Consider the following 11,930-nt stretch of genomic DNA (forward strand, 5'->3'; position numbering starts at 1 on the left):
ATAAAATACAATAATTTCATATGCAAACATTAATGCAAGGACATCATTTTAAACTATTTTCCTTCCTGCAGCCACACATTCATGCGTAATGGACATTTTTTCGCTATTAAGTGTCATTTTTTAGGTCTTGTTGTTTAATTCATAGCTGTATATTTACTGACACGGCTCCATGGAGGCTGGTACAGTAACGTGATCATGTTGACTTGCATTTAAAAAAGATTTCTTAAAAAAAAAGAGCTGTTGCATTATATTTAGATGAAGTAAATAACCAGCAGTGAGCAGCTCCATGATCTATCCTTCTATTTCACGCTCTTTCCCTCGTCTAAATATTTATATTCATCATTACCTCTCAACTGATGCCACATTTTTTAGCTTTCATACTACAACTTGGCACCTACCGAATATAAACAACAAAACCATGTTCTCTCCTCTCTCTTGTCGTGATCCTTTCGCGTGTATATACCCCCCAAAAATCCTCTCCTAAAAGTAGGCGGTAATTATTACTGGAAAATGGCGTTGCGCTATTAAGTCGCCAAAGCGCTACCTGCTATTGGAGGGGCACCTGGGATTGATGAGGCGCGGTGGCCAATGAGACTGCGAGGAATGAATGAACGGGCTCCAGTTAAAGGGGGCGGAAGAGGAGGTAGAGCCAGTCCACGGAGAAACAGGGACCCTCCGCGATAAACACAGGCGAGCCAGAGAAATAAATACATACCCAATCGGAACGGCGATTTTTGTGAGATGCTGCAGCCACTCTCCGCTCTGTGCGCGCAGAGGACACCTAGTAAGATAATTATTTAATTTCTTCGAGTGCATTTTGTGAACGCAGCCAGCCAAGAGAAGAAGGAAGAAGAAGACACGAGGAAACTCTTCACTTCGTTGCATTTGGATTTTTTTGCGGCACAAGTTAACTAGAAGTAAATTCAGCCTTCTGTAACGCGAGCTGATTTTATTTTATTTTTCCTCATGAGCGGAGCAGCGTTTCTGAATCACGCCTGATATGGTGTTTCCAAGGTTGGAAGTTGAATCGTTGCTTGCCTGCATCAACATTTGATTATTTTTTTACCTTTAACTTATTCGCCTTTTCGCTGATTTAAACAAACAAAAAAAAAGAAATCGCTTAGTGAAATAATGTTACTGGATGCTGGTCACCAGTTCCCCGGACTGGGAGTGGGGTCATTTGCCAGGCATCACTCAGCGAGCGAGATGCAGGAGAGAGACTTGAGTTTGGCACAAAATAGCTTTGTAGACTCCGCACACATGGGTGCGTTTAAGCTCAACCATGATCTCTCTCCGGGACAGAGCTCTGCCTTCACCACCCAGGCGCCGGGCTACCCCGCTGCGGCTTTGGGGGCTCACGCCGCCCATGTCACGTCGTATGCAAGCTCTCCTTTCAACTCAACCAGGGACTTTCTCTTTCGCAGTCGTGGCTTCGGAGAATCCTCTCCGGCGAGCAGCCAACATACTATTTTTGGCCCCACGGCGGGATCCCTTCATCACTCCCACACAGACACTCAAGGCCACATTCTGTTCCCCGGGATCCACGACCAGCACGGCTCCCACGGTTCCCCGAATGTCCTGAACGGGCAAATGAGGCTCGGACTACCGGGAGAAGTTTTCGGACGCTCCGACCAGTACCACCAGGTTTCCAGCCCGAGGACCGACCCCTACTCGGCCGCGCAGCTCCACAACCAGTACGGCTCCATGAATATGAACATGGGGATGAACATGGCAGCCCACCACCACCCCGGTGCCTTTTTCCGCTACATGAGGCAGCAGTGCATCAAGCAGGAGCTCATCTGCAAGTGGATCGACCCCGAGCAGCTCAGCAACCCGAAGAAGTGTTGCAACAAAACTTTTAGCACCATGCACGAGTTGGTCACGCACGTCTCCGTGGAGCATGTCGGTGGACCGGAGCAGACCAACCACGTCTGTTTCTGGGAGGATTGCGCCCGGGAGAGCAAACCATTCAAGGCGAAATACAAACTGGTGAACCACATTCGGGTGCACACCGGGGAGAAGCCTTTTCCATGCCCCTTCCCCGGCTGTGGAAAGGTCTTCGCACGGTCGGAAAACTTGAAGATACACAAGAGAACGCATACAGGTAATTATCCAAAAACAATGCAGCTTTTTTATTGATTTTATTTTAATAACAAGATTGATGTAATTGCTGCAGCTAAGCCGGCGTGTGCATTTATTTCGCTGTTGTAAACATGTGCCTTGCCAAGAGTAAACACGAATTAAGATCTAATTATCAGCGGCTATTTTGGGCTGCTAAAGTAGATAGTATTCAGAGAAACAAAGTCGATTTAGGACCACATCCAGACATCCAGGAGAGAGGGCGAATTAGTTTGGGAAATTGGAATAATTTCTTCAATATATGGCCACATTTTAGGAAATAACCTGGTGTAAAACATGAGCCAAACGCGTGGAAGACATTTTTAAAAGTGCCTGTGTTTTGCTGTGTGGGGTAAACTTTAGAAATGGGTCAAAGGGGAGAGTGGGCGCGCGTTGCGTGCATCGCAGGGCAGACAGACTGGTGTAGTAAATCACATCAATTGGTTTAACGTAGCTTCGTCTCCATACTGCGCTTTTACGCCCAGCATTATTTCCCCTTTCCATATAGATGTTTCCTCGGAGGAATTATTTGCACTAAATTCCTAATCGATTTGCACTCCCTGTTTGTTTAGGAGTTGTGTGTTTTGCCGAGGACAGCAGCAGCAGTAGTGTTTAAAGCGTGAGGAATGCCTTTTGTTTTCTCATGCGTCCCCCTTTGATAGGAGCTAAAGGTGCTAGACAGGGCCATTACCAGCCTTTCACATTTGGACTTATTTTCTTGGGAAATACATTATGGTGCCGTGCCATGAAATTGGTCAGGTGCTAATTAGATTTTTATTGTCTCCCAGCAAATGGTTCGCCTTCTGTAGGCCTACTGAGGACGGCCTTATCCCCCCCTTCCCTCTATCTCCCACCCCCCTCTGCAAATCACTATGCGCATTATTTATTAACTCCCCCCATCTCTTTAAAATAAGCTTTAAACTTTGAATATCACGATTAGCATCACGCTTAGGCTTGTTTTTAAATTGTTTTTTCCTTGCTGGGATTTTAGGGACACACATTCGCACTGTAACTTTTGCATTTGGATTTTACGCACAGCTCCTTGTTGTGACACTCAGCCCCGAGGCTTGTCTGTGTGAAAGAAAAAAATATCTGACTATGTTGTTGTTCTTTTTTTTTTACCTGCAGGAGAGAAGCCGTTCCAGTGTGAGTTTGAGGGCTGCGACAGAAGGTTTGCAAACAGCAGCGACCGAAAGAAACACATGCACGTTCACACGTCGGACAAGCCTTATCTCTGCAAAATGTGTGACAAGTCCTACACACATCCCAGCTCCCTACGAAAACACATGAAGGTAAATAGGAGTTGTGCTGACTAGATAAATGTGTCTCAGGCCTTAAACGTTTATTACACACACATATGATTGTGTATTTTGCTGTGCACCTTGTGTTTGCATTACAAATACTCATTTGTCTTATTTTCCCCAGGTCCACGAAGCGTCCCCATCAGCATCAGACTCATCACCAGCAGCCAGCTCTGGTTATGAATCCTCTACACCTCCAGGCCTGGTGTCTCCCACCACCGAGACCCAAAGCAACACCACCCTGTCCCCAGCCTCAGCTGTGCACAACACCACCAGCCACAGTGGCCTATCCTCCAATTTCAGTGAATGGTATGTTTAGGACTAAGCTGAAATGAAGCAACACACACTCATTTCACAGCACTGGACCATTCAGCAGGAGATTGGGACACGTGCACACAAGAGGCACACAAAAAAACATTTGTTTATTTTATTATTTTTTGATTCGCCAGGGAAGATGACGATTACCAACAGAGGAAAAATATGTATAATAGTCGAGGTGTATTTCATATTGTAAATAATTACTAAAAAGCCCACTTTCCCATTGGTTGTGATAGTTTGTCAGTCTTTGGTGTATAGATGTTCCTTCAATGGTAGCTATTTCTCTAACTGGACTTTTAGTGCACATATTACGATAAAAATTGTACTATAATGTTGAATATTGTGATCCTAAGGCAAATTGATTGTACTATACTAAACATCTATAAACTGGAAAGAGTGCCAAAGTTAACATTTAACTCAAACAGACCACAATATTATGCTTGTGAATGTATATTTTTAGTTTGCTGGGCTTAACTTGTGATGTTTTGTGCTTTGCAAGTTTGAATTGTGAAATACTATCTGGAAGATTGTGAGGAAAATAAACGTTGTGCCGTTCGATTTTCTGTAACTACACCCTTCCTTTTGTAAATAATCAACTGCCATATTTATCCATTTGTAATTAAATTATGGTATTTACTTGCTACAGATGAAACAGTATTTATAAAGAATGTTTCTTTACTATAAATATGTACAATTCCGAGCTAAACATGGGCAGTTGTTTCGTTATGTGCTTTTGTTCAAAGTTTTAAGAGGTGTTTTCTTCCTTATTGTGATAAGAATTTTACTGCATACAAATATAATAAAAGGTGTTGCAAGTGCTAAATATTTCCCTTTGCTTTTTCATGCTTTTCTGTTTTCGCTGGCTCATGGAGGCGGTCTTGTTTTTGGAATAATTCAGACTTTTTTTTAAAAAAAAAAGAAAAAAACTCCAGTCATCAAATTCTTCATGCTCTAAATTCTTGTCCTCAGGCTAAAGGACATTCTGGTGTTTTATACCTCAAGCTTTGCAAAGCATGCTTACAGGCCCTGAACAATGTGGCTGTTGTGGTGGTGGTGCTGGACTTAACAGGAGGTTTGGGGGATACACAGTCTTGAGGAGAAGCTATGCCGAGAACAATGAAGCAAATAGTTTAAAATCATCTGCAGCAGAGTTTTAAATATTTTAATTCAAGTGTAGAAACCAAGCAAACTAAGCATTTTCATTCTGCACACTCAGCAGAGCTCGTGTGCCTGCACTTCTCTTCATTTACAGACACCCAGCACATCTTCCATACATCACATCTTGTCACTTTATATTCTCCCAGGTCAGTTACTGAGTTTATTTGAACACACACCCGTGCTCCCCCCTCCCCCCATGATGGACACTTCACTGCACAGGAGCTGCTGAACTTGAACTTGACTCGGCTTAGTCCCATAGTCTCTCTCAGAGCTCCTCCGGTTGCAGCCCTTTATGGGAGATGGCCATATGTCTCTGAACTTCTGTGATTAATTGAGATGGTTTTAAGGACGCTCCAGGCGTGTTTGTTTTAATTTGACGCGTTGCTGTGAGTGGAGATAATGGCATATATTGCTGTCTGCGAGCTCGCAGATCTGAGGCTCTTTGAAGAGTAAATATCACAGGCCCTAAATGAAGGCTGCATATACATATAACAGGCTACAGGAAAACAAGTGTTTGTCAGCTGGTTGTTGGTTGTGTTGCAAGACGCTGGCGTTTCCTCACTGCGCATGCTTCTGTGTGTTAAATAAGTTGCTGTCTTTATGTGCTTCATGGTTGTTCAGCAGCATAGGAACCACATAGTGGGACTTGTTAGTGATGGTGGATGGTGGATAGCCTGTATCTGCTGCAGGCCGAGTCTCCGCTGTAGCAGCAAGTGGCACTCTGTCTGTGTTGTGGAGCTGCAGGCAACGTCCTGGTGCACAGGCTGCTCACATTACTTGGCTCAGAGGATGATGTAGTAAATAAAAAGGTTGGTAGGATCTCCAGGGAAGCGATGCTGATTACAACCAGGCAGTGATATCAACTAAAATCAATTAGAACCTACTAAAAACGATGATATTTCTCTCGTTAAAAATCCTCTCATACGTTTTCAAAAGCAAATTTCTTTTTTATTTTAGCAAAAGTGTGCAAACTGAGATGGGTTTATCTTTGCATCAGAGGGAAACTATGCTTTACATGCAGCTTATTTAGCACTTGAAATCACCTCCTAATGGCCCCTTCGCTGGCCGGCCCGGTGACCTCACCGGCGGAGGAAGGTATGACCTGGGGGGAGTGGGAAAGGTCAGCTCCACACAGTGTGTCGATGCCGGTTCCTGTTCGGCTCCAGCTGCGCTGATATTGATCCGCGGAGAAGGAAGCGCTTTTTTTCCTTCTCCTTCTTCTCACACAGCTTCTTGTACATTGTTGCCTGTACTGTAAGGATACTATGCTGTCAGACACACACACACACACACACACACACACACACACACACACACACACACACACACACACACATAACCTGCCTCACTGGAACTTATAGGTGGTGTTGCTCAGGAATCTCTCTTGGACTCGGGCCAAAGTTCAGGAGTAAATCTTTGAGGTCATGTGATAAGTTCACTGCGCATTTTGGAAGCGTTGTGCGCGTTATTGCGCGCAGGCTGCAGGGAGGCGGGAGAGGACGGAGTGCGCAAAAATTGCTTATCCATATTTCTATTTGCCTAACAACTCACTGGACATTTGAATGTGATGTTTTGTTTGTGATATTAGACCATAATACAGACATTGAACGCACCATTTTGCGAACCTGTCTCTTTATCTGGAATCACATCTTTAAGGGCCGGTTGATCCAACAAGAGAAAACCATCAGGAAAACAGTTGTTTGTTTTTAAAATTCTGGATTTATGACGTAGGGCTACTTCAAGGAACACAGTTCATAGCAATTTATAGCAGGTGCGCAGTGTGTGTTCGCTGAATACAGCGTGGACAAATATGTATTTATTTGTTATGTCACACAACTTTATTCACCACTACGTCAGTGAAGAGGAGTGTTGCGCCCCCGCTGGTGTGTGTGTGTGTGTGTGTGTGTGTGTGTGTGTGTGTGTGTGTGTGTGTGTGTTAGAGATGGAGAGAGGAGGGGTGGAGGCCGGACTGTCACAGGCCGTGAGGGGGGACACGTTTTTGATCAGCACCAGTTGACAGGGGCCAGCATGTCGATATTTAGGACACCATTGTTTAAATTAAGCTCCACTGTTGTTGCAGTGTCACCACACACACACGAGCAAAACTTACATCCGTGTTAACAGGGGCTGAGGGTGAAGTTTGACTAAGATGGCGAGGCAAGGAGCGCCTCTGATTGTAAAGGCCTCCAGGGAATGGAATCAAATCAGTGCGCTCGAGGGATGCCGCACCTGCAGCGCGCGCGTGTTTGCGTGCGCCTTGGCTGTACTTGTTGGTCTGCAACCACAGCAACGCATCACAACATCACACCTGTCAGTCATCTCAGGTGAATGTATCTGCTGTATCGGCTCAGTGTGCGCATCGGTGATCAGCGTGGTTTGGAGTGTGTGTGTGTGTGTGTGTGTGTGTGTGTGTGTGTGTGTGTGTGTGTGTGTGTGTGCGTGCGTGTGTGCGTTCATAAGAATGGATTGATGCGCTTCCACATTATCTCTTACACACACACACACACACACACACACACACACACTAACTGCGCACGGTTAACTTGCTTATTCCTTCTAACGTCCAAAAACATTGACGTATTACTGTAATAAATTGTATATTTTTGCATTAATATTACAAATTTCAACATGTAATGGTCACAAAATTAAAACTTAAACACCAGCAGGCCTAAATTACCTCCAGCACATGTTATAGCTTTCATAAATCATTATAAATGGCAGCATATGTGCGTTTTTCCTCATATAAGCTTCTTAAAAGGAAACATTTTATTTGTTTGTTTTATTTTATTTTATTTTTAAAGGAGCCTGCTGAAACAGATTTTACATTTTTAACCTTTAATAGATAGCAACGTCAAAATTGATTTTACTAGCTGTAAGATATGAAGCGTCATAATGATGCGAAGCATTTAAAGACAAAATAGGTGTCTCTCTGTGCTTTTAAATGACAGACAGCTTTAATAATCAAAAGAGAGTGTGGTTAGATTAAAAATATATGGTTATTTAATGTACAGGAATAACTATATAATGTAAGAATCATTGCAATGTGAACAATTAAATTAATTAAATATATAAACGCCGTATAAAGGATCATAGAAACAACGAATTTAGATTATTATAACCATAATTTTCTTTTATACGCAAACGTTTGTGAAGGCAAAACAAATTATTTGCGAGTCAACAGCAAATTTACAAAAAAAACCCACACCATATAGAATTAATTATAAATTAAATATTACACATTAAATTGTATCTATTTCCTCTTAAAGCGCTTTGCTGTTATTTAAATAAATAAAATTGCACGTGGACTTGATGTCACAGTGTTAAATCCACTTGCTGTTTACAGGCCTTCCTATTTCTGATCAGCTGCGTCACTATAGTCTGCCAATATCTACACATAAATTATGCACTTTAAAAAAATATATTTGCCTTCTTTGCACACTTTAAAAATCATATCTCTCGAACCAAATTCGTTTCTCCATGTGACACTTCCCAAATGGGCCTCCTCGGCAGGAATAACAGAGACACTGTGAGGAGTGTGTCGGCGACCATGTTTGGAGAGAAAACTTTTAAAACAAACGCCATATCCTCTGATTGAATTTGAGCTGCTCTAATGAAATGAATGTGTCCGTTCGCCGGCCTTTGTTATTCATGGACACACAAGTATCACCTCAAACAGCGGGGCCCTGCCTGCCTGAAGAAACTACTTTAATGTAATTAATACATTCTTTTAAAAAAAAAATCATAAAACTACTCAACTTTAAATAAAATTTTAAAGTGAAATAAAATGTTATAGGCTTAAAACAGCTTAATTTGTGTGTGTAACATGTGCATACAACTCAAATAAAATGCCAGTTTTTGTGGCTTGACATAAATTAAAGTGGCTGAAAGAGATATTTTAATGTAATTATAATGTCAGGTGTGTATGTGGATGCATGCATACTTTAAAGGAGGGTGTGTGAGACTGGGCCTTAGTGGTATAGCTGTCTTTCTGTCTGTGTAACTCAACAGTTAATGGAGATTTCAGCTCATTATGCACATGGGCATTGAGTTAGGAATGATACATAATTAAAATATAAGTATTATAGTGTATAAGTATTAGTGTGGAGTGATAATTGGCAGTGTTTTCGGTCTCATTGTTTGCTGTTTGTTGTAGAAAGTAATAAGTCTGTCTTTCTTTTCCTCCCTTATCTCTCTGTCTGAATCTCTCCCTCTGTCTGTCTGTCTGTCTGTCTGTCTGTCTGTGACATGGCTTATGTTGTGTTTGTACTGAAGTCGATGTACAGTCTGCCTTCCTGTGCAACGCAGCCCCCATGGCCTTTCATCTGAGTTCAGCGGCCGCCTTTCTCACACAGATGAATGTGTTTCTGTGAAAGAGCCGGAATGGCTGTCACTTCTCCTGGCACGGCGCAGAAACAAACAAAACCCCCTACTCCTTTAAGGAAGCTGGCGCAGGCACCTCCCATCGGACACAAACACTACAGAGTCAGAAGCACAAATAGCCTCAAAAGCTTAACACTCTCCCTTTCATGCAGAAAGCTTGGCATGACTGGTCCTCTCATGCACACAGAGAAACACAAAGTGGAGAGGTGCAGAGTAAATGACATACTCAAGCTTGACTGAGGTGTGCTCATTGTTGTGGTCTCCCCCCAAAAAAGTGTTAGAATTCAACTAATCCCTCACAAACTCAGCATCCTCCCCTGCTGTTGCTTTTGCAGCGAGGTTCTCAATATGGCTCCGACACAACACCTTGCCAATTCTCTGTATTTTCCACAATGGGTAATGTGCTGTTAATATGAGGCGTTTTCAGGTAACTCTTTTCTGCTGCAGCCAAGGCTCTTCCAGACAGGAGCAGGTGTACCATCAAAGACCAATTATCTGCAAGCAGAACACAAAACCAAGCAGGCCCACAGTGGCTAATATCACCACTTTGCTTTTTTTTGATGTACTCACAGTCTAGCCACATCTTTGCTCCATGCATACTCTATCTGGGACATGTAACAAGCTGATGTGAGGGTGCAGATGCTGGAAATACATATAAGAAAACAAACTTGCCACACACACACACACACACACATAAGAGCCTAGACTTCCTCTTCCATTCAAAACCACACTCAGCCAAGGAAATTTTCAATTTCCTAACACCTGTAAACATGCTGTTTTACCTCGGCTCCTTTGATCTTCAAACAGGCCAGAGCTGTGCCCTGGGGGACACGGTGCAGAAAGGTGACTGGGTGGTGTGTGTTTTCTGTTTTATAGGGTACGCTGGCAAGTAATGGAACATACCTCTCGGCCCATTTTGCATTACATATTTGAAGCTCATGCGGGAGGAGTCTGCCATGTGCTCTTCATCAATAAGACCACCTCAGATGAGGCTGAAATGAGACCAATGTCGGCTCAGAGTCAAGTTCAAGAGGCCAAGTCAGGACTAAAGTCATGTGGTCAGACAGAGATCAGTGAAAACCAGTGTTAGACAAAGTATTCTGAGCTTTTACTAGAGTAAAAGTACTAATACAACAGCGTAGAAACACTCTGTTACAAGTAAAAGTCCTGCATTCAAAACCTACTTACATAAAAGTACATCAACGTATACTCAAAGTACCAAAAGTTAAAGTGCTCATCGTGCAGAATGGCCTGTTTCAGAATAATATACACTGTGAAAATGATTGGTATATTTAAATATTCATCTTCATTGTTTCAATTTAAATTACTCTAGAAACTGCTGGGTGGCTTAATCGATAATACAATAACCTATCTGCAAATTTAGATTATTAATACATAACATAAATAAACTAATAAACCGGGAACTAAAGTTTTTGCCTCTAAGATGTAGTGGGATAGAAGCATGGGCAGCTTTGCAGACAGTGAGCCCCCGGGCACAGAAATGCAAAGGGCCCCAACACTGCTCCTATACGACCAAGATGGCTTTGCTTTGTTGTTGCTTTTTTTGCGTCTCTTTGTAGTCGGTAATACATGTTTTTGTGGTTTTGCGTCTCTGTGTGGTAATTTTATGTCTCTTTGTAGCCATTTTGAGTATTTTGTGGTAAGTTTGAGTCTCTTGGCGGTTGTTTCTTTGTCTCTTTGTAGTAATTTTGTGTCTCTTTGAGATATTTTGTATAGTCTTAGGTTGTTTTGTGTCTCTTGGCTGTTTGTTTTTTTTGGCTCTTTGTAGTTGTTTTGTATCTCTTTGAGATAATTTTGTGCAATTTTTGGTCATTTTGTGGCTCTTTGTGGTTGTTTTATGCCTCTTTGTCATTGTTTTATGTGTCTTAAGTTACATTTGTGTCTCTTTGACGTAATTTTTGTATTTTTGATAATTTTGGGATTATTTTGTGACTCTTTGAGTACTTTTGTGTATTTCTATTTTGTTTCGTGTCTCTTTGCAGGTGTTTTGTGTGTCTTAGATGTAGTTTTGTGTCTCCTTTTGTGTGTCTTTGAGATAATATTGTGTATTTTCTGGTCATTTTGTGGCTCTTTGTGGTTGTTTTATGTCTCTTTGTAGTCGTTTTGTATGTCTTTGAGGTAAATTTGTGTCACTTTGATGTAATTTTTGTATTTTTTAGTCATTTTATGTCTATATGTTGTTGTTTTGAGTCTCTTTAAGGCCATTTTGTGTCTCTTTGAAGTAGCTTTGTGTCTCCTTTTTTGTTTCTGTTAGGTAATTTTGTGTAGTTTTTGGTCCTTTTTTGTCTATTTGTGGTTAATTTGTGTCTCTGTAGTCATTTTGTGTCTCTTTGAGATCATTTTGTGTATTTCTTTGGTCAGTTTGTGTCTCTTTGTACTTGTTTTATGTGTCTTTGTAGTCATTTTGTTTGTCTTCAAGATAATTTTGTGTTGTATTTTTGATCATTTTACATACCTATGTGATCGTTTTCTTTGACTCTTTGAGATAAATTTTATATACTTTTTGTGTCTCCTTGTAGTTATTTCATTCCTCTTTAAGATTTTTGTGTATTTTTAGTTGTATTGCATCTTTTTTTTGGTCATTTTGAGTCTCTTCCTAGTTGGAATGTATTTAGTATGAGTGTTATTTTGTGG

At 41.7% G+C, this 11,930-nt stretch overlaps 1 protein-coding gene across 1 annotated transcript; it reads left to right on the plus strand.

Annotated features, from left to right (window-relative positions):
• The first annotated feature begins 630 nt into the window (after window positions 1-630).
• On the plus strand, window positions 631-4,534 carry zic2a (zic family member 2 (odd-paired homolog, Drosophila), a). The gene is made up of 3 exons (XM_049593609.1): window positions 631-2,104; window positions 3,247-3,410; window positions 3,544-4,534. The coding sequence occupies exons 1-3, from the start codon at window positions 1,132-1,134 to the stop codon at window positions 3,736-3,738; spliced, it is 1,332 nt and encodes a 443-aa protein (XP_049449566.1). The 5' UTR covers window positions 631-1,131; the 3' UTR covers window positions 3,739-4,534.
• Window positions 4,535-11,930: the final 7,396 nt, after the last annotated feature.

The sequence above is a fragment of the Epinephelus fuscoguttatus genome, linkage group LG13 (genome assembly GCF_011397635.1).
Source record: "Epinephelus fuscoguttatus linkage group LG13, E.fuscoguttatus.final_Chr_v1".
NCBI classification, from domain to species: Eukaryota; Metazoa; Chordata; class Actinopteri; order Perciformes; family Serranidae; genus Epinephelus; species Epinephelus fuscoguttatus.